The sequence below is a fragment of the Emys orbicularis genome, chromosome 4 (genome assembly GCF_028017835.1).
Source record: "Emys orbicularis isolate rEmyOrb1 chromosome 4, rEmyOrb1.hap1, whole genome shotgun sequence".
In the NCBI taxonomy this organism is placed as follows: Eukaryota; Metazoa; Chordata; order Testudines; family Emydidae; genus Emys; species Emys orbicularis.
In genome coordinates this window covers 66206809-66233033 of record NC_088686.1, presented here as the reverse complement: position 1 = coordinate 66233033, position 26225 = coordinate 66206809, and the positions used below count along the sequence as shown (strand labels likewise).

General features: G+C 40.5%; 1 protein-coding gene across 1 annotated transcript in view; it reads left to right on the top strand.

Moving 5' to 3' along the window:
• UBR1 (ubiquitin protein ligase E3 component n-recognin 1) overlaps positions 1-26225 on the top strand; it is a 139066-nt gene that overhangs the window by 55732 nt on the left and 57109 nt on the right. Inside the window, exons 20-30 of the mRNA XM_065404224.1 lie at positions 329-453; positions 1761-1813; positions 3935-4037; positions 6367-6415; positions 9694-9848; positions 11309-11408; positions 17871-17980; positions 19926-20015; positions 20314-20315; positions 23573-23752; positions 25720-25925. Coding sequence (XP_065260296.1) covers positions 329-453; positions 1761-1813; positions 3935-4037; positions 6367-6415; positions 9694-9848; positions 11309-11408; positions 17871-17980; positions 19926-20015; positions 20314-20315; positions 23573-23752; positions 25720-25925 — 1173 coding nt within the window. The remainder of the gene's footprint in view (positions 1-328; positions 454-1760; positions 1814-3934; positions 4038-6366; positions 6416-9693; positions 9849-11308; positions 11409-17870; positions 17981-19925; positions 20016-20313; positions 20316-23572; positions 23753-25719; positions 25926-26225) is intronic.

The following is a 26225-nucleotide window of genomic DNA, read 5'->3' as shown; positions in this document are numbered from 1 at the left end:
TGACCTCCAGGCACAGATATAGGCTGCTGCCCCGAATGGCGCAGTCCCACAGTTTGGGGACCATTGGGGTAGAGTGTGGCTCCACCTTTTTGTAACACTGTGTAACAGTAGGAGGCAGCAGAGAGGGCATGCACTGACCTGATGTATAGCTGAGGGACGCTAGTGCACTGGGCATGCACGCATCTGAAGTGGAGTGGACATGTGCAACACGTTTTGAAGAAGAACAATTACAGAGCAGGTTAGTAACTGTTTTTCTGTATGAGTGAATCAGAAGTGTATTTTTAACCTTCGTGTTTTCCTTTTTTCTCCTTTTATGGCTTCCTGGTAGGGGAAAGATACGTGCCTGGAGTGAGTAGTGTGACAAAAGAAGAAATTACTATGAGAGAAATTATTCATCTGCTCTGCATTGACCCAATGGCTCACAGTGCTATTGCCAAATCTTTGCCTGAGAATGTGAGTCTATTTTTTTTTTTTTTTGCTTCCTTCCCTCTTCTACTCACTATTTCTTTAGTGTTTTACTTTTTCTTTTGATGGAAACCACAGATTTTGGATTTAGAGTTACAGTGAAGTATGACTACATTTTGGTAAGATGGGTGTTTTCCCCCCTTGTTAAAGATAAATGCATGGTGCTCTTCAAGGGAAATTTAACAACCGTCCACAGTTAGTTGTGTGTCTGTGTCCTTCAGACTGGCAGCCTGCAGCCAAGAACATCCTAGAACCAGTCATTGTCCTAGTACAAATATACACATTCATAGTATGGTTCTAATCTGAAAAAATACTGTAGAAGGATTGCATTTTGGTACTCAGGGAGCAGGAGTTTTGAGTTTATTTTGAGTCATAGCTACTAACTAAATGACAAATATTTTTTTAAATGATTTCTTCTGTTGGACCTGCAGAGCTAGTGCAGCTGAAAGAGGGGGAGCTGAACTCTATTCCATCTTATGCATCATCAGTATTTACTAAATTCTAATCAGTTACCATTGTGCAAATCTATTTGAAAACAATTGCACAGGTGTAGTTGAAAGTATAGTTTTGTCCTGCTGAAAAATTTACTTCTGATAAAGAACAAGATGGAAAGAATTCATTTTAACTGTCATAGCCCAGACTGATTTTTATAGGGCTGGCAGTTAGGAGAAAAAACCCTCATTTTGCTTTCAAACTGAGTATATTATGAAAATTATTGTAAACCCCAAACATAGATTCCACGGATGCCATTTTTAGAGACTAACCTTTCAGAATTAAAAACTGTGTGGCCTGCCCTCGCTTAATAGTAAGGTGAAAAATTGCTCTTTGGATGGGGCACAACTCTGATAAAAGTAATGTCTGAAGGTAGTTCAGTGAGCAAAGGAGTCTTGATGTTCTCTCTTGGACATCCTTTTACATTTCCCATTCCAGGGGTGGGAGTACTTTTTATTTTACTCATCATCAAATTTGTAATTTGAATATCTGAATTTTGGATGAGCATTGACAAAATACATTAGTCCATAGGTTAAATATGGAATTGATCTAGATGGCTCTTCATACTTACCATGCAAACTGTCCGTGGGTTTTTGTTGCATTAATAATGGCGTATTTCACAAGTGATCGATTTGAGGTGATTTTATTAGAGTAGATACAGGCTGATATAGATTCTGATACTGATAGGTTAGTCTTGCATGTTATGAACTGTCATATTTTAGTCCTAATATTCTAGACTGTAACCTAATACTGTAGTATATATGTGTATGTAAAAATATGCTCTGTGTTAAATGTTTTAACAGGAAAACAATGAAACTGGCTTGGAGAAAGTAATAAACAAAGTGGCCGTATTCAAGTAAGCTCTTAATACTACTTTATAGATAACATTCAGGTGAAGGGATGAGAGCTCTAAGGATTCATTTACACTGCAATAAAAAAAATCCACGGCACGGAGTCTCAGAACCTGGGTCAATTGACTTGGGTTTGTGAGGCTTATGCTGCCGAGCTAAAATTTGCAGGGTAGACACTCGGGCTGGAGCCCAGGCTCTGAGACCCACCCCATTCACAGGGTTTCAGAGCCTGGGCTCTGGCCTGAGTCCGAACGTCTGCTCTGCAGTTTTTAGTCCCATGAGCCTGAGTCAGCTGGTGTAGATATGTGGGCAGAGTTGGCATCGAGGTTTGTTGCATGGGTTGGTTCCTGAGTTAGAGTTGTTATGGTGCGGTGCGTGGTTGCTGGTGAGAATATGCTTAAGGTTGGCGGGTTGTCTGTCTGCCAACCTTAAGCATACCAGCAGCAACCACGCACCGCACCATAACAACTCTAACTCAGGAACCAACCCATGCAACAAACCTCGATGCCAACTCTGCCCACATATCTACACCAGCAACACCATCACAGGACCTAACCAGATCAGCTACAACATCACCGGCTCATTCACCTGCACGTCCACCAATGTTATATATGCCATCATGTGCCAGCAATGCCCCTCTGCTATGTACATTGGCCAAACTGGACAGTCACTACGCAAGAGGATAAATGGACACAAGTCAGATATCAGGAATGGCAATATACAAAAACCTGTAGGAGAACACTTCAACCTCCCTGGCCACACAATAGCAGATGTAAAGGTAGCCATCTTACAGCAAAAAAACTTCAGGACCAGACTCCAAAGAGAAACTGCTGAGCTCCAGTTCATTTGCAAATTTGACACCATCAGATCAGGATTAAACAAAGACTGTGAATGGCTATCCAACTACAGAAGCAGTTTCTCCTCCCTTGGTGTTCACACCTCAACTGCTATCAGAGCACCTCACCCTCCCTGACTGAACTAACCTCGTTATCTCCATACTGATTTATACCTGCCTCTGGAGATTTCCATTACTTGCATCTGAAGAAGTGAGGTTCTTACCCACGAAAGCTTATGCTCCCAATACTTCTGTTAGTCTTAAAGGTGCCACAGGACCCTCTGTTCCTAATTAGACTATTGGTCATGCTACACAAACTCCTCTCCTGTCTTGTAAGCTTGAAATACTTTTCTATACACAAATGAAAGCAAATATAAGTGTAAAATAGGGATATGGAAGGCCTGAGGGTTTTTTCAAATTCAGTTTGAGAACTCTTGGGACTCCTGGAGTCCCCCATACTAATGGAGGATATTTTTAAAAGCTCACTTTCTTTTGTGGTAGCTGGCCACCATACCGCTACCTGCCCTTTTTACCTTTTGAAAATCTCCCCTAATGTTTGGTTTAGACTGCTCTTTACTTGTTTACTTTTCTGCCAGAAAACTGTTGGCTACCACCTGTAGGTAGAAAAGATCCTTTTCATAGGCAACCAAGGAAACCATCGATTATGGTACTTTGACATCTGAATTGATTTTGGTCAGTTATGATTCTGTCCAAAAAAAACAACAACCACACAACAAAAACTTCCAATTCAATTGCTGTAGTCTCCCTTATTCTGAATTGCTTGTGGCTTGCTCTGTTTACATTTAACCAAAGGGAACCATAAATATGGCTAGAATTTTTGTTTTGAGGGTAGGATGGGGGTTAAAAGAAGAGACCTTTCAGTGTACTTCACTGGGAAGCATATCATTATGTTACTTAGATTAGTGCCTAGCTTGAAAAGGAATTGAAGACTATACAGTGAGGCACAATGCAGGCCAAATGTCTGAAATTCTAGGTGAAAGTTTTAATTAATTCATCTGTGAATAATCTCCTGGTGCCATGTGTCAGAGAGCAATGGGCAGGATCCATAGGAAAGTGTATTGCTGGTAGTTAAAAACTGGTAACTGAATTCTGTTTGTACTTTGTAATGTAATGAAGTGCCATCCTTGTTTAAATATGCAGAGCCAGGTCCCATTGTGTTCCATTTCACTCTTAACATTTCCTTAGGAAGTAATTACATTACTTGCTGCTTGTGCTATAAATAAGTACTGAGGATGTGTTGTTAATCCATGTATTGTAAATGTTTTTTTAGGAAACCGGGTGTGTCAGGCCATGGAGTTTATGAATTGAAGGATGAATGCATGAAAGAATTCAATATGTTCTTTTATCACTATACCAAGACCCAGCACAGCAAGGTAGACAATGTGAAGGGCAGAGGAGAGCACACACTTTTGTTCTCTGCCTAAACAAACCTGGTGAACTGAAGGGAGGGATGTAATGGAGTCTCAAGATGTTAGAGTGCTTAATAATGTATCTCTGATTTATTTCTTTTAATGTATTCTACTTAATCCTCGAACCATACTCATAGGGAAGCTAACTTTTGGTTTTTTGACAGAGGAGACAGCGAAGATGTTTTTCATGTGACAAAAACTGTTCTTCTGTAATTAAGCTGTAAAAAGCTACCATCACTATTCTAGTAAAACATTATTCAAATTCACAAACACAACTCTACTACACAAAGATAATCTTGATAATCTCCGCTTCTGTGCAGCACAAGAAAATATCAATGTGGGTTTTTTTGGTGTATGTGTAGCTTTAAAAAAAAATAAAAATGTTTTAATGCATGCTGTGAGTCCAGGACGTTTAGCCTGGGAATTTTGAAAGGCACCTAAAGCATTTAGGTGCCTGTCTCCCACTGAAATTCAGAGAGTTGAGTGCTTAAGTCACTTGGATCCCTTTGAAAACTCCAGCCTAAATTTTCAGTTTTTTAACAGGTGACAAGCAATGTAGGTTAATAAAAGCGTTATCAGATTGCATACTGGAGACAGACTCCATCTAGGGAACAAATTATAGAAAGTGTAGTGAAGACACAATGGGACAGCTCCTCTGCCAGTGTAAATCCATGGAGCTATGATAACTTACACCAGCTAAGGATCTACCCCAATGCATTTTAAGAGCAGTACCTATGTGGTTTTCCCTTCTCCACCCCCGAATTACAGGTATTTTTTTCCTGTTTCTGCTATGAAGTTTGAAATCTCCATTTACTCTCCATGTTTAAGTTCAGCTAAACCTTTAGTTGCACACTACAGCTTCCTTTTGTGTATGGCAGTAAAAGGAATGAGGTCTCTTTGGGATGCCAGATGTCACACAAGATTGTTAAGCTCTAGTAAAAAATACCTGTTAGAAAAATAAGATGCCAGGTCAAAAAAAGACGAAATACTAGCTCACCCAGACAGGGGAAGAAGCATAATTTGGCCCTAAATAAATGTGCATAGTTCCACAGTGCATTTAAAAGATTTAAAAAAAAAAAAAAAATTATCTAGTCCTGGGCCAGAGGCCCTCAAAGTATGGGGTGTGCTTCGCTGGGGGGCATTGAGGACTGTCCGTTGGGTGCAGGGGGAGAGGGAGCGAGCACCATCCAGCCCCTCCCCACCCCCAGCTCTGCTCTGGTCCTGCCCCCAGCCACATCCCCAGCTCCTGGCCCTGGCCCCAGCCCCAGCCTCGGCGTGGCTCCGCTCCCAGCCCCGCACAAGCCCCCAGCAGCCGTGACTCTGTTCCCGGCTTGGGGCAGAGGCTGGGAGCAAGGCCAGGAGTTGGAGCCACACCTGGCCGCAGGCCCAGCTACCAGCCCTCACCACAGCCTGGCTGTGGTTCTGCCCCAGCGTCTGTCCCGCTCTCAGCCCCACGCCCCAACCTCAGCCCCCTTACCCCTGTCCACTCCTCACCCCACGCTGCAGCTCCACTCCTGGCCCTGGCTCCAGGGATGGGGAGACATGGACCGAGGTAAGGGGGGGGCGTGACCCTCAAAAGTTTGAGGACCACTGGTCTGGGCAAAGTGAAGTAATTGCATTGCTCATTTGTAGTATAATACAAGTCAAAGCAGATCTTTACAAATTATTTTTCAATTTTTTTTCTATCTTTTAGGCCTCCCTGGATGAGCAGTATTGTATCGAAGTAAAAAAAAAAAAATCAAACTAATATAAATTTGCAAAATATATTAAATATGGTTACCCATAAAGATATTTTATTAGATGGAGAGCTATCTTCACAAGTTTTTTTTCTTCTTCTTTGAGATGTGCTGATCAAAAGAAATACTATACAGGATCAACACATTTTTTCCATTCTTGTAATAGGGGAGAGTTTAAATGCATATGCTCTTTCGGAAAGAATTGACTTCCTCATAGATGTTCACAAGAGAATATGTTGAATTTGTATTTGTATAAATGGATACGTACTATACACAGAACTTCAAGGGAATAATTATTGTTTTCCACACACTGTTATAAAATGTACTAAGAAAAGTTAAACTTATCCCTACTATAGGTTTATTTTAGTGTTTGCACTAGTTTTATTATCCAGGCCCACAACATGTTTTCATATGCTGATGTATTATACAGTGTGGGTGGAGTGTCAAAGTAAATCTCAGTGGATCTTGCTACGTTTGTTAGTCTAGTGTCCCTGATGATTTCACTGAAGAATCCTTCAGTGCTGTTGGTACAATAACTTAGGCCAGCTTTCTTACAGGCTGAACATAGGCAGAAGAAGAGAAGAAAACAAGAAAACAGAGATGAAGGTAAAAGGTTGGACTGGATGATAGACCAAGTGCTATGGTTCAGTGCACCAGTCTCCTTTGTGCTTATAAAATAAAAACTTTGGTATGTGGCTCAGGGATTGATAATGGGATAGAAATTGTATTGAATCCAGGGTCACAGGTTGGAAATAGACCTAGATCTTTATTGACCATAACGTGTTACCACCAGACATCTTTTTGGTGATATATTTTTTTTTTTTAAACAGTTTGGGAGTTTCTAGTGGACAGATGTCCACAAATTCAACTCACCGTCAAAACAGGCACACTTGTTGGCAATCTAGAGAGACCAAGGAGACTAAAGTAATTTTTCTCCTTTTATAGGTGGTGGTTCAGGGATCGGGTTGGTGGGGTAGTGTAGGGAAGATTGTACTGCTGCTGCCAGTGCTGTGCCTGTTCTATGGATGACTTCATTTTAAAATACCATAAATTTGATACCTTTCACAAACAATCAAAACTCACTTTGTGACTTTTAAACTCCATGTGTCAGAAACTTAGAGATAAGACTGTGTTTCAGTTGTAACAGAACTATTATCCCCTCTTTCCCTAACCTCCCTTTTTAATTCCACAATCACCATTCAAGTCATGAACTGTAATTGAAGAGCTTTGGGAAAAACTGTTGGTGCACTGGGCAGTTATTTGCATATGAACAACTTCATTATGTTTAAGACCAACGTCTTGCCAGTATACTAATAAAATGGTATTTGTCTAGTTATTCTCCCCAAGTTTTCAACTGGATACACTGGTCTTCGCTTTCCATTCTAAACTGTGGTTTAATATTGTGTACTGTTAAGCAGCGCTGCAGAGTTCTATATCAGCGGTGTGTGAAATTATTTCTTAGGAAATTGTATAGTGTGCTTTGGGAGCCTTTCAACTGAAAAATGCTGATTGAAGAAAAGTAACCTGACACTTGTTTAAAAGGACACAGTCGACTTGGAAATTGCATTCTGTCTGAATTTTATATCTCCTTTGTTTATAAGTAACACCCAAAATCCCTATAACTGGAAAGTCAGTGAAGAGAAAATTCTCTTGTTGGTGTCGGCCCCCCGCCCCCCCCCCCCCGCATTCGCTTACTTTCTACATTGACAACATTTACATACAACATCTTTCACTTTCCCCCACTACTGGAAATAGCAGGAGTGCAGAAAACAATTATACATTTTTGTAAGATTTTTTTTTTTTTAATCCTAATTTTTATATAGTGCCTTGTCAAACTGGATTTCATGTAAATTGGGTAATTCAGATAAATATCAAGTTGATGTCTCTAAGGTAATACGTATTCCTGTTCCTTCACTGGCATGTGTCAGGCTCTGTTTAGTGCTTTGCATGCAAATTTCTACTATAAAAATTTGAGCACTTAATGTCAAATATTACAGAAGCAAAGGAACTGAAGAACTGTACTGTTCTGTATACCATATTTCTGCTTGTGAAAAAGTAAAATAGTCTGGCTCTCAGCTGTATTGGAAGACCATTATGCACATGTTTTTAAAACTTTAACTATCTTTATAAAACTCAAGATATGTGAAAGCTGAGAGACCATACAAAATATTTAAAGCTTTCAAAAGTTCAGAGCTGTGATTTCTAAGCATCTGCAACTGCTTGTCTCTCATGCACTCACTTTTTTCGGACACTGTATTTTACATACAAACTAAATGGAGGTAGTGGTGAAAACTTCATTGAAAAGGCTAGTGGGTGTGGTTGGAAACTTGCTCACTGACTGAAATATACTCACACCCCTCACCTGCCCACTTGGTAGCAGTGTACCTGTTGTCTCCACTTCCTGCTCACAAATGACTGGAAAAAGGCTAATGTAGTGCCCATCTTTAAAAAAGGGAAGAAGGAGGATCCAGGGAACTACAGGCCAGTCAGCCTCACCTCAGTCCCTGGAAAAATCATGGAGCAGGTCCTCAAGGAATCAATTATGAAACACTTAGAGGAGAGGAAAGTGATCAGGAACAGTCAGCATGGATTCACCAAGGGGAAGTCGTGCCTGACTAACCTAATTGCCTTCTATGATGAGATAACTGGCTCTGTGGATGAGGGGAAAGCAGTGGATGTGTTATTCCTTGACTTTAGCAAAGCTTTTGATACGGTCTCCCACAGTATTCTTGCCGCCAAGTTAAAGAAGTATGGGCTGGATGAATGGACTGTAAGGTGGATAGAAAGCTGCCTAGATCGTCTGGCTCAACGGGTAGTGATCAATGGCTCCATGTCTAGTTGGCAGCCGGTTTCAAGCGGAGTGCCCCAAGGGTCGGTCCTGGGGCCGGTTTTGTTTAATATCTTTATTAATGATCTGGAGGATGGTGTGGACTGCACTCTCAGCAAGTTTGCAGATGACACTAAACTGGGAGGCGTGGTAGATACACTGGAGGGTAAGGATAGGATACAGAGGGACCTAGACAAATTAGAGGATTGGGCCAAAAAAAACCTGATGAGGTTCAACAAGGACAAGTGCAGAGTCCTGCACTTAGGACGGAAGAATCCTATGCACTGCTACAGACTAGGGACCGAATGGCTAGGTAGCAGTTCTGCAGAAAAGGACCTAGGGGTCACAGTGGACGAGAAGCTGGATATGAGTCAACAGTGTGCTCTTGTTGCCAAGAAGGCTAACGGCATTTTGAGCTGTATAAGTAGGGGCATTGCCAGCAGATCGAGGAATGTGATCATTCCCCTCTATTCGACATTGGTGAGGCCTCATCTGGAGTACTGTGTCCAGTTTTGGGTCCCACACTACAAGAAGGATGTGGAAAAATTGGAAAGAGTCCAGCGGAGGCCAACAAAAATGATTAGGGGTCTGGAGCACATGACTTATGAGGAGAGGCTGAGGGAACTGGGATTGTTTAGTCTCCAGAAGAGAAGAAGGAGGGGGGATTTGATAGCTGCTTTCATCTACCTGAAGGGGGGTTCCAAAGAGGATGGAGCTCGGCTGTTCTCAGTGGTGGTAGATGACAGAACAAGGAGCAATGGTCTCAAGTTGCAGTGGGGGAGGTCTAGGTTGGATATTAGGAAACACTATTTCACTAGGAGGGTGGTGAAGCACTGGAATGCGTTACCTAGGGAGCTGGTGGAATCTCCTTCCTTGGAGGTTTTTAAGGCCCGGCTTGACAAAGCCCTGGCTGGGATGATTTAGTTGGGAATTGGTCCTGCTTTGAGCAGGGGGTTGGACTAGATGACCTCCTGAGGTCCCTTCCAACCCTGATATTCTGTGATTCTATGAAATATTAGGAAGTTATTAATATGCCTGCATGTGACTTCTTTTCTAGCACTGCCACCTCCTCCCCCTCCTGAATTCAGCCCAGCGTTCAGCAATGTGGTGAAAGTTCTGAACTGTGATATCATGATGTATATCCTCAGGACTATCCTTCAAAGGGCAGTACAACTGGAGACCCACTTATGGACTGAAGCTATGATCCAGATGGTATGGATTGCATTAGTATTTTCCTCCTTAATTTGGGTTAACTATTGATGCTAAAACACTCTCTTGTGTGTTTATATGTAAAGACGCAGCACACTACAGTAAACTGTAATCTTGCATATCTCTTGAACATTAGCATAACGTACTAGACTTGATTTGAAAATCATTCTACATTACACCTTAATTAAATAGCACTGGATGACACTTTAAAGTCAGTTATTTATGGTATTTGGTAGATAAGCATAGACTTGGTAAACAGAATCTTACTTTCTTTCTCTCTCTTATAGTATTACCATTTCCAGTACATTATATAGTTGTATTTTAAAGGCACATTGTGTTAATATTTCTAAACTTATAAATGTGGTTAACCAATATTTTAATTGGAAGAAAGGGATCTCTTTGACCCAAAAGGTTGTTTTTATAAATTTTACTGATCCAGCAAAAGGTTTCCCATTATCTACGTCCTCCTCTATAAACTTTAAATGTAATTTACAGTAGTAATAAGCACTTTGCAAAAATAAGTATTGCAGTTACATAACTTGACGTGTTTAACAGTCTTGCCTTGTCTCATCTCTGAAAGCTGTTTCAAGACAGTTGCGTTGTCTGGTTTTCTGACGTACAACTGCATGTAAAAACATAAGCTTGTTAAAGAAGCAAGGTGGGATAACTTGGCTCTGTAACACTATGTTGTGATGAAGTGGGTATTTTCCGTAATATTTGTATGACCTGTGAGTGTACTTCAGTTTCCCCTGTATGCTGCATTGTTACCCAGTGTGTGGAAAAGGACTGTTTACTCTCAGTGCAGACCAAGAGACATTGATATGAATGTTACCTAGCTGTCTGAGCCTGGATGAGACATCTAGCAATCAATGACCCGAGGGTGATAGATTTCTCTACCTCTCAGCAGGGAAGCTGAACACTATCCCCCAGCTTGAGAACAAAGGAATGGGAAGGTGTGAGGTGGGGGGATAAGAATTGGTTGCTGGAAGGAGTCAGACAGCTTGAACAATGGGGTTCGCTACAGCTTGGCCGGGCTGTGGGCTAACCAGAATGGACTTAGCCAATGCTTTAACTTTCCTTTCTCTATGCTAACCTAAGGACTTCCTCTGTTGTGTTCAGTTGACTAATAAACCCTACTGTTTTAATGACGCTGTTTGAGCATCACTGCAAATGCTTTGAGGCACATTAATTCATTAAGAGTGTACAAGTCATCAGCAAAAGTGCAAAGCTTGTACATGGCTGATGTGAAACATGTAAGGATCAACTAAGCTTAATGCAAGGAAAAAGCAGGGGTCATGCCTAGTTAAGGACACTTGTATATTCTGTGTATGGTTATTGAATCTTCTGTTTGAGATCCATGCACTATTGCACTGTGTGATATATTCCTTAAATTCTGCTGTCAATATGTCCAGTTTTACAGCCCTCTGGTAGCAATTGAGTTTTATCATTTCCATCTTTCACAGGTACTTCACCTCCTTTCTCTGGGCTTACTGGAAGAGAAGCAGCAGCTAGAAAAGGCTCCAGAGGAAGAAGTGACCTTTGACTTCTATCACAAAGCATCAAGTATGTTTCACTTCCTCTGAAGCGGGGAATGAATTATGCTAACTTCTTATTATAAGGACAATATTAGCCTCAAAAGAAAAGTTAAATCATTGTGTTCAGCAAGGATTTATCCTATCTTTATTTAAATCATAGCATTCGGAAACTAAGTGAGATTGCTAGAGTTCTGCTTTGCAACAATAGAGAAGCCAGATCAGGAATTACATGTCTATGCTCCGGCTTGACAAGCATAGTGAGGACAGGATGTGCTGGGTCCCAAAGAAGGTGCTAAGAGTAATATTGGTGCCATCTTGTTGAAGATAGTTGTGCCCATCTGTGAGGGTTACAGAAGAGGTACCATATTGGGTCAGACCGTTGTCCTGTATCCTATCTCAACAGTGGCCCATACCAGAGCTTCAAGGGGAGGGTACAGAAAATGGCAATTATGGAATGATCCACCCCTGTTTTCCACTTCCGGCTGCTGGTTGTCAAAGGTTTAGGGTCACCTCAACCATGGGATTGCAACCCTGCATATCGGCTAATAGCCATTGATTGACCTGTCCTCCATGATCTTATCCAGTTCTCTTTTGAACCCAGTTATAGTTTTGGCCATCACGAAATCCCATGGCAATGAGTTCCATGGGTTAGTTGTGCATTGTGTGAAAAAGTGTACTTCCTCTTGTTTGTATTAAATCTGCTGCCCGTTAATTTCATCAGATGACCCTGGGTTTTGTTTTGTGGGAAAGGATAAATAACACCTCTCTCTCCCTCTCCCCTTTTTCCAGACCATTCATGATTTTATAGACCTATCATATCCTCACTTAATCATCTCTTTCCTAAACTGAACAGCCCTAATCCTTTTAGTTTCTCCTCTTATGGAAGTAATTTCTTAGCCTTGATGGTCTTTGGTGCCCTTCTCCAATTCTATTATATCCTTTTTGAGATGGGGCAAGCAGAACTGGACACAGTATTCAATGTGTGGGTGCACCATGGATTTATAAAGTGGTATTATGATATTTTCTATCGTATTTTTTTTTTTTTTATCCCTTTCCTAATAGTTCCTAACATATTGTTAGCCTTTTTGACTGCTGTTGATCATTGAGCGGAACTTTCAGAGAACTATCCACAGTGACTTCGAGATGTCTTTCTTAGATGGTAACAGCTAATTTAGAACCCATCACTATATGCGTATAGATGGGATTATTTTTTCCAATGTGCATTACTTTGCACTTATCAGCATTGAATTTCATCTACCATTTTCTTGCCCAGTCATCCAATTTTGTGAGATCCTTCGGTAACTTTTTGCAGTCTGAACTTAACTATCTTGAATAACTTTTATCTTCAAACTTTGCGATCTCTCTGTTTACTCTCTTTTCCGGATTATTTATGAATATTTTGAACACAACAGGTCCCAATAAAGTTCCGTGGGGGACCCTGCTGTTCATCTCTCTCCATTGTGAAAACTGATAATTTATTCTTACCCTTTGTTTTCTATTTTTCAACCAGTTACTGATCCACGAGACCTTCCCTCTTTGATCTTCTTAGTTTACTTAAGAGCCTTTGATGAGGGACCTTTGTCAAAGGCATTTTGAAAGTCCAAATACACTGTATTGTCTGGATCATCCTTATCCCCATGCTTGTTGACTCCCTCAAAGAATTCCAATAGATTGGTGAGGCATGATTTCCCTTTGCAAAAGCCATGTTGACTCTTCTCCGACAAATCGTGTTTATCTCTGTTTAATAGTTCTATTCTTTACCATAGTTTCTACCACTTTGCCTTTTACTGAAATTAGGCTCTCCAGCCTGTAATAGCCAGGATTGTCTCTAGAACCCTTTTTAAAAACCAACAATACATTAGTTGCCTTCCAGGCATCTGGTACAGAGGCTGACTTCAGTGATAGGTTACATACTATAGTTAGTAGTTTTGCAATTTCATATTTGAGTTCCTTTAGAACGCTTGGGTGGATACCATCTGGTCCTGGTGACTTAAACTAAACAGTAATATCAGTTTGTTTTAAAATCTGCTCCGTAGACACATCAGTGTAGGACAGTACTTTAGATTTGTCACCCAAAAAAATAACTCCCCCACATAGTGAAGACCGATGCAAAGGATTAATTCAGCTTCTCTGCTATGGCCTTGTCTTCTTTGAGTGCTCCTTTGTTATCTAGTGGCCCCACTGGCTGTTTGGTAGGCTTTCTGCTTCTGATGTACTTACAAAAAAAAAAAAAAATTGCTGTTAGTTTTTGTGTCTTTAGCAAGTTGCTTCTCAGATTCATTGTTGGCCTGCCTCATTATACTTGCCAGAGTTTGTGCTCCTTTCTATTTTCCTCATTAGGCTTTGACTTCCAAATTTTAAAGGATGCTTTTTTGCCTCTTAATGGCCTCCATTACTCTGCTGTTTAGGTTCTTGGGGTATGCAGGACTGTGAGTCACCTTGATACCCCCTTGCCTCCAGTGAAAGAGAGACTTGCTTGCGTTTAACTGGTTGTCCATTCCCTGATTTCACCAACCTGTTAGCTACCCAGTCTCCTCTGGCCTATGCAGCCCTTACTTTGCCTTGCAGAATTATAGGTGTACTACAGTCTCCAAGGCCCTTTGAAGTGTTCCCTTGTAGTGTCCAGCCCCTTATCCACTGAATGTTCACAGAAATACCAGCTCCGCTGTCCCCAGTGGAACAGTGTACCCACCAGCTTGAATGATTCCGCTAAGGATCAGCAACTTGTATAACATCACAACACTGAGATATATTTATAGTGAAAACAATGATACATTTATTATCAATGGTTTTGAGATTCATGAGCTAGTGAATAAGGATAACGAAAACAAAAAAGTTACATATGAAACTATTTCTAGCAACTAAACTTAATTTAGCAGGCTAACCACCTGCCTTAAAGAATTTTCTCACCCCAAATGTTTTTTGCAGTATTTCAACCCAGTCTGATTGTGATCCTGTTTTTATGAATGAAATAAGGGTCTCCTTTCCTTCTACTTATATTCCCCAAAGTTCATTGTCTGTCCTCAGGACAGTAACTCCTCCCCTTACCCCCTCCCCCATTTTTACTGAGTCCTGCTTCTTCCCTGTTGACTTTGTATGTAAATAGGGCATCCATTATGTTGGCTTAAAATGCTTAATTTACATGTTGTCAGAGAGTAAAGTGAATAAACCTCTTTTATCTGACAGTAAATCTGTTTATCAACTCTGCCTTGATACAAACTATAGGAACATATTTTCAGCATACATACGTAACTCCTTTCATAGTATCTGTACATACATTTCACAATGATATTAATTACCAGTGTGATTCTGGCTTTCATTTAAGATCTCCCATGATATTCTTTGGTGAACCAGAATGTACATACCAGAATCAGGATATTCTGGTAACCTTTTTGCCAGTTGATATTGAGGGCATCCTGGGTCATAGCATCCTCCTTCCACTACAGGATTATTGTGAAGGAGAAGAGGAAAATGTGAATAAGAATTCCTTGAGAAATGACAAATGTCTATGAATGAGCAGTGTTTAAAAAATAAACTAACCACACATTTTCGTACCCTTTGACTTGGACAGATCTTAATTTGTCTCCAAATTAAGGGTTTTTATTACTCTAGTGACAACAGGAAAAAAGCGAGACTTCACTTATAAGCTATATGCAGCATGCTCTTGTGCTCCTTTCCCTTGACTCTAAACCGTATCATTTCTATCCAGAAGATCCTTTGGCTTACTCTAAAATCTGCTTAGGTTGAAGGTGGAGTCCAAATTCTTTGCATATTTAATCTTCCATTCTTTTTATCTTGTGTACAGTTGCTACTACATTGTGTAAGGATAAATAGAGAGAGTCCCTTTTGCAAGCTAAACATTATTACCTCCTGTGATATGGATCAAAAATTAGAAATATGAATCCAAGCCACTGAAGTGGCTTTTATTTAAAGCTTTTGAAAACACTGACCTTATGAATAAGGCTAAGATTTAATCATGGGTATTTTTAGTAAAAGTCATGGACAGGTATCAAGGCTGATTCCCCACTCTGGCACTTCGAGTACAGAAGGTGGGGGCCCACAAGGATTCTAAAAATTAATACTGGCCACTCCCCAGGCTTGTATTAAACTCCCAAGGTTACAGCTTCTCTCTGACCTTAGATGGGTAGATGCTGCCATCACCCAAATGCAAAAAACCCCTTTGAACCCAGGAAGGCACACTTGGGAATTCCTCCCTGTGGGGTACCCTCAAACCCTTTCACCCCCCCCTCCGGGGAAGAGCTGAGAAAGAAAACTAAGGAAATCAGCTGTTGCCACCAGCTAATTAAGCAACATATGCACAAGCCTCTTAGGACACAAAAACCCAATCCTGTTCTTAAAAAAGGTAAATTTTATTAAAAACAAAAAGAAAGAAAATACATCTGGAACTTAGGCTATTGCTAGGTTTTAAAAGAGGAAATATAATAATTAAGCATCAAGAATGGTTTTCTTGAGGTCCAGCTTAATGGTTATAAACAAAACAAAAGCAATTGGGGGGTTAGCACAGAGGAGTCCACAAGCCATAAAGAGATAAACCTAATTGCGTCTTTCTGGACATTTCCTGATCTACTTATGTGTCTGGGGTTTCAAATGAGTCAGTTCTAGGTATAATTTAATGATTTTTCATACCTTGCTTAAAGCTTTTTACAGCATAGTTCCAGCCCTGTTTTTGCTCTGTCCCCTCTCTCTGGAGAACAACAGACAGACAGACAAAAGGGGAGTCTTGTTTCAATTTTTAAAAGTTCTAGTCTTCCCATTGGCTCTTTTGGTCAGGTGCCCACTCCCTTCCTTTTACCTATGGGCATTTTTAACCCTTTACAAGTAAAGCAAGTAGAGAACAGCTACTAACAGGAATTTTGTAGCTAACTGGCTGGCTGGCTGTCCATAAAAGGGAGCTACCCCTCCTTCATTTATCCCAACAGGTCGTGGGCAATTAACAAAAATTCATGGCTTGTGACCTGTCCATGACTTTTACTATAAATACCCATGACTAAATCTCTGCTCCTAGGGCACTGTTGCTTTGGGGGGCCCCTGCTCCAGCTGTTGAGGCTGACTGCCCCCAGTGGCCTGCTGCTCCGAGGCCTATGGGGACTACTCTTCCGACAGCCTCCGAGGCCTCCCGCTCCGGCAGTCCCTGGGATCGATGCTCGGGCACTCCCCGGGGCCACTTCTCCAGCTATCCCCGGGAATGCTGCTGCTCAGGTGCTCCCTGGGGCCAGCCACATGACTGGTGTGGCCCAAGAAGTCGCCTTGGGGTATCCGAGCAGCTGGTCCAGGGTCAGCCGCACCGGCCGCTGCAGCTGTGGAGTCACAAAGGTTGCAGAAAGTCATGGAATCCATGACTTCAGTGACCTCCGTGACAGAATCACAGCCTTACTTATGAACAATATGCAGTAAAAGGGGATATTAGTGAGTCTGAAAAGTACAATCTCTTAATCCCCATTTTTTATCATTCATGTCTTTTTGTTTGTCAAGCAAATTAAAGGGACATAATCAAATTGAACATCACACTTCTCTTTGGAAAATTTTAATACCTACTGTAATTACAACTTCACCAAAGATTACTAGTACTGAAAAATGTCAGTGGGTGAATTCTTTGTCAGTATATTTTTGTATATGACAGCATATTTTGTATAGTGAATTCTGTTGTTTTCCCCTGCATAATCAATTACGTTGTGATCCTGCAAACTGCTCCTGTACCACATTGAACACCATTAAAGGCAATGGAGTTCAGTATGAATGCAAGGATTCACCTGAACTGAGCAACTTGTCAGATCAGTGCCAGCCTTAGTCAGCTTCTTTCTTGCTGAAAAGTCTCTAATAAACATCAGGGAAACAGAGAATCTCTCTTTTAAAAAATCCTCTTAATTTTTTTTTAAAACTCCAGAGCCTACTATTCAAAGGGTGCTCTATTGGAAGCTGGAGTATTTCAAAATTGTTGGATTTGGGAAAAAAAAAAATTGGGTTGACATAGTCTCTTTTTAAAGTTGTGAGAATTCAGTTTGCTCATTCCTCCTGTAATGTGCTGTAAGAAAAGTTCAAATGGAGGGAGTGGTTCTTAGTTCTTTAAAAACTACTTTTTAGCAACAAAGTACCATCAGAGTTTTGACCAAGAGGTCTGAAATTATAACCACCTGTTCTGACAGAAATGGGCTTCTATAAGATGAGCTTTCAGCAAATTAGGTAAAACTTGACTTACAATAACAGGAAGAAGCACTAGAGCATAGATCTGAAAGTCAGGTCTGTGTTATCTGTACTTCTGCTTTTGGAAGGAACCTAAATGAAAGTGTAAGCTGTGTTTGGTCTATGTAGAACAAAGATTTCATTACATGTGTCTAGAATTGTGAGACAAATCTAAGGCAGCACTGTGACTAATGTGTATTGCCAGTATTTTAAATCATGTTTATAGGAGCAAAAATGTTAGCCAGTATTTCTGAAAACTTGCACATTTACACTTCATCTCTTTGTGAAGGAATGGGAAGCTCAGCCTTGAATGCTCTGAACATACTAATGCTTCTGGAAAAACTAAAATCAGTTCCTCAGTTAGAAGCACAGAAGGATATGATCAACTGGATACTGCAGGTAAACAATGCAGAAGCCAAGTGTGATTTGGCTTTAACAATTCAGCATTTTAAAAGAAAGAAGTTTGTGACTGCTTTAGCTAATGCAGTAAACACTGTTCACACCTGCCGTGATCTCTTCAGTATCCTACTGCGTTGAAAAGCTTATTTTTTTCAGTTGCTGAGATGAGATGATTTTTTTTTTTCTTATGTACACCACATGCTAATACAGAATCCAGTGCATGAAGGGGTTACTACTTAAAATTTTGTAAGTCAAAATTTTAGCTAAATAATATTTAATAGTGACTTTTTAAAAAAACTTTCCAATTGCCTTAAATAACTCAGTATTTATATTTCTATAACTTAATTATTCAAGATATTTTAAATAGTAGAGAAGTAAAGAAGCTTTGGTGACACATCTGTCTGTATTAGTAAAATTGGAAAGGTTTTAAAGGTCTGTTAAAATCTTTTTTTTTTTTTTTTTTTTTTTTGAAGCGGGTTAAACACTTTGTGGAATCAGTCTTCAAATTAAATGGCTAAAGTGGAAAATTACTTTGTGCTTTTTATAAAGTTTTTAAATGGTGTATAAATTAAATTTAAAATGTTTAAATTAGAGGTTTTCAAGATTTCTGATAAGATAAGAAAATTGTTGGACCAACAAATCCAAACTTAAAAGTACAACCTTAACTTTCACAATTTTTGTTTTTTTTAATGGGATGTTGGATCAATATATGGGTTTGTTTGCATTTAATTTTCTATATTTTTTTTAAAAAGAGGAAAATCTGAGGCTGCAGTTCAGAGGCAATTTCCAACTATAGATTTTTGTTGTTGTTTTAGTGTTGTCTAATTCACCTTCAGTCAAATGTCAGTCTCTGAAATTGTTAGACCAAAAGACGAATGTCTCCAAGTTAGGAATATGTGAAATTGAAGATGTAATCCCCCCCGCCCCCCCCCCAAAAAAAAACCTGCTATAAAAATTCATTTAACATAACATTAACTTAACCTGACATTCCACAAAAAGGAAGCAGCTGGTATTCTTTTTATGAAACTGAGTAGCAAGAAGAAATATGCATCAAGTTTCATAAAGGGAAAAGTGGTTTAATATTAAGGTGTGCTGAGGACATCTATCAAATGATCCTTTTGATAGTGCTTCAGAAGCATAGTGTTGATATTTAAAGTTGAGGCTAATTCTCTAAAACTGAATAACTGAGGCCTTGGCTACACTGGCGCTGTACAGCGCTGCAACTTGCTGTGCTCAGGGGTGTGAAAACGCCCCCCCCCGGAGCGCAGCGAGTGCAGCGCTGTAAAGCGCCAGTGTAATCAGCGCCTGCTGCGAGAGAGCTCTCGCAGCGCTGGCGGCGCAACTACACTCGCGCTTCACAGCGTTGCTGCGGCAGCGCTGTGAATTCCCAAGTGTAGCCAAGGCCTAAGATTACTATGCAAGATGAGGATTAGGGAGGAGGTTGTCTTAAGAAATTTGTCATGGGTTAGAGAGCCTTTCACCTCTGGGTTTGCTAGTTTAAATAATGCGCTGGACGGTAGTGACTGAACATTATTACCACATGATGTCCCTTTAGTAGCCTATATGAAATGATTTGGCATTGGTGATCATTTCTTAGTGAATAGAGATTCTTATGACAGAACATCACACTAATTTCTACTAATTAGCATCCTTGTTAGTAGTTTTCACAATGGCTAAGGACTGAATAGACCAGAGAAACTGAACTACCCTCTCACATCTAGAGGTGCTCTTTCCAGTTGTGGGGTTGGAGGCACATTGGTATTGTGGGAAAACTTGCACTGACTCAGTAGAGGCTTTCCATACTTTGATAGCTCCAAGTACATTTTTATCAACATGAAATTCTCAAAAAATGTTTAACCTTATAACAGCCCTTAGGTTCAGTTATACGGCATGCACAATCCAGTCACATTTTATATTCTCTTAACACCTACATCTCTATTCCCAGATGTTTGACACAGTGAAACGATTGAGAGAAAAATCAAGTTTGGCAACAGCAGCAACTACATCAGGATCAGAAACTACAAAAGGCGATGAGGTAATAACAAACAGGGAAGGAACTGAAGAAATGTTCCACAGGGAGACATTTGTATTTACAGTTTTAAGGACCAAGTTTCAAACATAAGTGCTTAAATGTAGGTACCTAAATCCATATTGATCTAAATACCAGTTTTAGGCATTAAGTGATGATATAATGTCTTAAACTGGTATTCTGGGGTATATTAACAGGAGTGTTGTCAGAAAAATGTGAGGGATAATTGTCCTGCTCTACTCAGCACTGGTGAGGCCTCAGCTGGAGTATTGTGCCCAGGTTTGGGCGCCACACTTTAAGAAAGATGTGGACAAATTGGAGAAATCCAGAAAGATTTAAAAAAAAAAAAAGATTAAAGGTTTAGAAAACCTGACCTATGATGAATGGTTAAAAAAATGAGTATATTTAGTCTTGAGAAAAGAAGACTGAGAGGGGACCTGAAAACAATTCAAATTCATTATAAAGAGGAGAGTGATTGTTCTCCTTGTCCACTGAAGGTAAGACAAGAAGTAATGGGCTTAAGCTATAGCAGGGGAGATTTAGGTTAGATATTAGGAAAAACTTTCTAACTACGGTACAAGGACAGTTAAGTACTGAGATAGGTTGTGAAATCTCCATCTTTGGAGGTTTTTAAGAACTGGTTAGACAAATGCCTATCAGGGATGGCCTAGGTATACTCAGTCCTGCCTCAGCCCAGTGGGCTGGACAAGAGGACTCCTCGAGGTCCCTTCCAGTTCTATGATTCTGTGGTTTAAGTACTTAAATCCAAAGTTAGATATGCAAGTTTGAAAAGTAGGTGCTTACTGTGCACTTGTTTCACCCTGATAATGATAGCTACAAGGTTTCCATAGAGAATTTGTTACAGTACAACAATTGCAAAAGAACAAGAAGAAATCTCTTTCCTCTGACCACTAACTCTACTGCATGCCAACATTTAGTTGGAATTTGGTAAATATTTAATGTGTGCTTCCTTGGGCCATAGGTGGAGATGTAAGGGATGGTGCATGGTTTATGATTTATGCAGTGTTGTAGCCGTATTGGTCCCAGGATATTAGAAAGACAAGGTGGGTGAGGTAGTATCTTTTATTGGACCGACTTTTGTTGGTGGGAGAGAGAAGCTTTCAAGCTTACGCAGAACTTTTCTTCAGGTCTGGAAAATGTACTCCGAGTAGCACAGCTAAATACAAGGTGGAACAGTTTACTTAGCATAGTAGTTAACACATATTTCAAGGGACCATTCAAGCTCAAGTGGCCTGCTGAAACCCCTCCCATCATAGGGAGGTAAGGAGGGGCAGGGGGAAGCAGCTGGGGGTTTGTTAGTGGGTTATAGATTGTTGTAATAAGCCATAAATCCAGTCTCTCTCTTCAGTTGATAATTTTTAGTGTCTAGCAAGGTTATGAATTTAAGCTCCCAGGCTCGTCTTTTGAAAGTATTGTGCAGGTTTTCTTTGAGGATGAAGACTGATATCTCAGATGTAGAATGTAAGTTCATTCAAGATCATAGTGCTTGTCTGGTTTCACCTACATTGTTGTAATTGGGGCATTTAGGGCAAAGGATGACGTAAATCTCATGTTGTGATAGGCATGTGTAGGACTCATGGATCTTGGAAGGTGTTTGATCATTGTAGTGGAGATATATCTGCAGGTTTTGCATCTATTCTGGCAATGTCTGCTGCTTTGAGTTGGTGTGTCTTGGTCTCTGGGGAGCTTGCTTCTAATGATGAACTTGGAGAGGTTGGGGCAGGAGGTTGTTTGAAGGCCAGAAGAGGTGAAGATTTCATTCATTATGGGGTCCCTATTGAGTTTGGGTTGTAGTTGTTTGATACCCCATATGGGTTCCAGTGTAGGTTAATGTAAGGGGTCAGACTCACCCCTGTGGCGCCTCCCACTGGTCTCTCAGGGAATTAGCTCGATTTCCAGCCCGGAGCGCCCTCTGCAGGCCAGTGATCCGCCTTGTCACTGGCCCCCATGTCCCTCCCAGGACCCTGGTGCCCCTTTCTCTGGGTGCTGCCCCCTGGCAGTACCCACACACTCTGGGTCTCCCCTCCCAGGGGAACCCCCACCCACTAACCCCACCTCGCCTCAGTGTAAGGCTACTGCCAGTCACCATCTAGCCCCACTCCCTGGGGCAGACTGCAGTGTCAGCCACTCATCACAGGCAAGGTTGGGTTTGGACCTGCTGCCTTTGCCTACCCCTGGGCTGCCCTCTGCAACCCCCAGTACCTGTTGGCCCAATGCTAGGCCACAGCCTGGGCTTTCCAGGCTGGAGCTCCCCAGCTCCTCTGCCTTTCCCCAGCCCTGCTCCACTCAGGTACCCTGTCTCAAGCTTCCTGCAGCCAGGCCCTTCTCTCTCTGAATGCAGAGAGTGAGAGTCTCCTTGCTCCTGGCTCAAGCCTTTATAGGGCCAGCTGGGCTCTGATTGGGGCGTGGCCCAGCTGCAGCTGCTTCCCCCAATCAGCCCAGCTCTTTCCTTCCACAGCTCCAGCCCTCTGCAGGGCTGGCTTTAACCCTTCCCAGGCAGCAGCAGGTGACCACCCCGCTACAGGTAGCAAGTGATAACTGGGGTGTGCAGTTGGAGGGAGTTTTATTTCTGTATTGAAGCAGGTTCTCTCGAGATACTTGGATGGCCTGTTTCATGATGCAATCTACTTCTCTGGTGGATTGGCCTTCTTTGGTGAAGGTGGTTTTGAGGCTGTTAAGGTGTATATCCTGGACTTTCTGCTCAGAGTGCCTGGCTGTACATAACTGATTTCTTGGGGTGGTTACTGGATCTGTGAAGGTAGGTGTGGCGATATATGGGTTTCTTGTGTATATATTTTGTCTGTAGGGTTCTATTATTGAAGCTGATCATGGTGTCCAGGAAGTTGATGCTCGTGTGGAAGTGTTCAAGAGAGTTTAATGGACGGGTGGTGGTGGTTGAAATTGTGATAGAAATTTGTGAGGGAGCTTAAGTCATCTGTCCAGAGGATGAAAATATCATTGGTTTCGTGGTGTATTTGTCCAATGCTGAGAAATACAGGTCCGCTTAAAAACAGCTGTAAAATTTACACTAGCCATCAGCAGGTCAATCTTCTAATCTGTTTCGGACCATCAAAATGTAGCTCTGACTTGATAAACTGTAAGATCTACTCAACATTTGGCTAACGCTGGTAAAAGGGTGAACAAGAATTGGGCTGCTTTGATTACACTGTATAAGTCAGGTTATTTTGATGACTTCATCTTTTGCAAGGGTATTGTGTAATTTTGAATTGGGGTCTTAAGTAAATAAAGGATGACCGGTGTTTCAGATGTTTTAATTAAAACTTTCTGTATTTTTGAATTCATAGACATGTTCTACTAATGCCTTGAGAGCCTAATCAGCTTTTAAGATTTGTTTTACAACTTTTAGATTGTTTTGGGTTTTTTTTTTTTTGTGTTTTGTTTTACCATCATGGGATGCACAGTTTTATTGGGAAATTTGATGGGAGCAATTAGAATTCTACTTTTGAGAATATTACTTGGTATTTTTTAGTTGTTCTTCTTAATCTATAATTTTTACTACTGTTTCCTAATAAGACTCCGAGCACTCAAGACAAAGAGAAGGCTGAACGGAAGAGGAAGGCAGAAGCTGCCAGGCTGCATCGCCAGAAGATAATGGCCCAGATGTCTGCTTTACAGAGGAATTTCATTGAAACTCATAAACTCCTGTATGAACACACACAAGAGACACAGGGAAGAGAGGACTCTGTTATGGAGGAGGAGAGGTGAGACGAGACAGATATCCAGAGTTCTGATGAAAAAATTAATTTCCTAAAAAGTGGTTATAGCTACATAAGGTTTAATAGTACAGTTGATGGATAAAGTGCATCATCCCAATCAGTAACCCTGTAACTCTTACTACTTATATTTTTCAATGCCCTGGATTAGAGAATCCTGTGTAAATTAGCAGCTAAATACTAATGTCAGAAGGCCAAATCAGTTAGGGAGACACCAGACCTGCTTGCTACATAAGATGAACTATGGAAATATATTCTTCAGGTAAAAGATATGTTACCTAACATTTCAGAAAACAATGACTTCATTATAAAACACCCCTAGTTGATATTACTATAGTTTAGGTGATAATGGGCTTTCCTTTTTGAAGACCTAATTTGAGTGTTTAATTCAGCAGAATCTTAACATACAAGGTCCTGCCCAGAAGCCGGTATTTTTGAAAGTTAAGTTGGAAAAAAATAACTTATTGCACTCATAACCCAAACTGCTTTTTTTTCAGAATGTGATTTTGTACATCATTAATCCCCAGAATTGTTTGGTCTCTTTATAATTGTAGAAGGAAAAGAAATAGACTTTAAAAAAAAAAAAAAGTCATATTTTAAATGGCTGGATAATGTTATGATCAGCAATCACATGTAAATACACATCCCAGGCTAGAGATTCTCAAATCCTGTGCTGTAGTGCACAGACTGATCACTATAAGGTTCAGGAAAAAAGTCCTCTTGTACAGCATTTATTTGCCTAGGTGCATTGTGGATTTCTTTTGCCTTCCTTTGAAGCATCAGATACTGGCCACATTAGTTTCTGAATTTGATGGACTAATGATCTGACCCAGTATGGCAAATCCTGCTTTTACTGCACAGGGCAGTAATCCTTTGTTCCTCATTTTGTAGTATTTATAATGAAGACTTCGTACTTATCCATCTCTTTTAGTCCCTATGTTCTCTTGGCTATCTGGTTACGCTATAGTCTATCTGCTAAATTTTAGTCATGTGAAGTGTGGGTTTTTTGTTTTATTATTTTAAAGCTGGTCTAGTGGGAACAAAATGTGCTCCGATTCAGGGGACTGAAATTCAGATTCAATCACAATAGGAAGCGTCTCTTGTCATTCATGAGTGACTGTGTCTAGTTGATGCTAGGAGTAGAATTGTCAGGCTTGAGTAAGAGCAATGGTGACTGTGCATGTGCAAGACAGAGAGAGAAAGAGTGCTCCAAGTTTGCACTACAAAATTTGTCAATCTGGGTTGTAATGAGACATGATTTATGTCTGATATAGCTGTGCTGGCGAAAGTTTCTGCTGTAGATGCAGTTAAACAGTCAAAACTATGTGTTAGCCAATGTAGCTTATTTTGCTTGGGGAGGAGGGCCTGGAATAAATTATGCAAGTAAAAATACAATTTTGCCAGCATAAGCTGTGTCCAGACCAGGAGCACTTTTATACTATTACCAGCATAGCTATATTGACAAAGCAGTCCTACTGTGGACCTGGCCTAATGTATGATTTGTGAAAAAGAGGGTGCATAAGATAAAAGGCAGAGAACAAGATAACTCAGATGAATGACCAAAAATCAATGCAGTAATTTCTGCCTGCTTTGTCATTTAAAAATTCAAGTTCTTTAAGACCTCCTCAAACATGTAAATGCAAGGAAGCACCCTCTTAACTATTTCTCATTGCATCTTGCCTGAAAAATGGAAGTAAATTTGTGGCATCATCAAACAATAAATGGGATTTATTTCAGTATACCATAATAGATAACTGCCATATTCCGTCTTAAAGATGGTTGCATTTAGTGGTGACTGAAGCGATTCTGGTACATTTATGTAAGGGTTTTTGCAGTAACATTACTGTTAAATAAAAGCAGTAAATTATAGTTTTAGATGCCTTCAAGAGGATCTTTATTTCTTTACAGGGAGCCTGCTAATTGTTTGTTGATCTTTGTCTTTGATGTTCTTACAGCATACCTTTGGCCATTGATTCTTCCAGAATTGCCTTGGGACCCAAGCGAGGTCCATCTATTACTGAAAAGGAAGTGTTGACCTGTATTCTATGTCAGGAGGAGCAGGAAGTGAGGCTGGAGAGTGCTGCGATGGTATTATCAGCTTGTGTCCAGAAATCCACTACCTTAACTCAGCACAGGAGGAAAACTCTTGAACTCTCAGGTGGTAGGTGTATCTCTTCAGCTAAGAATATCAGCTGTTGCTGTTCTCTTCTTAGAACTCACTTCAATGATGTTTAATTAACACTTTAAGCCAATCAGATTACTGAATAGTTACTTTTTTAAATGAAAAAGTAGTTAAGAATTTTAGTCATGTATTTTAGATGGGCTTAAAATCCTTACCCATAAAACTAAAAATCAGCTGTGGAGGAGAATTTACTGCCATTCTCCCTTGTAAAACAAAGATGAATTCCATGTGTACATGAGTCCTACTTTGAGTAAATAAAACGGTACAGATTAATCTTCC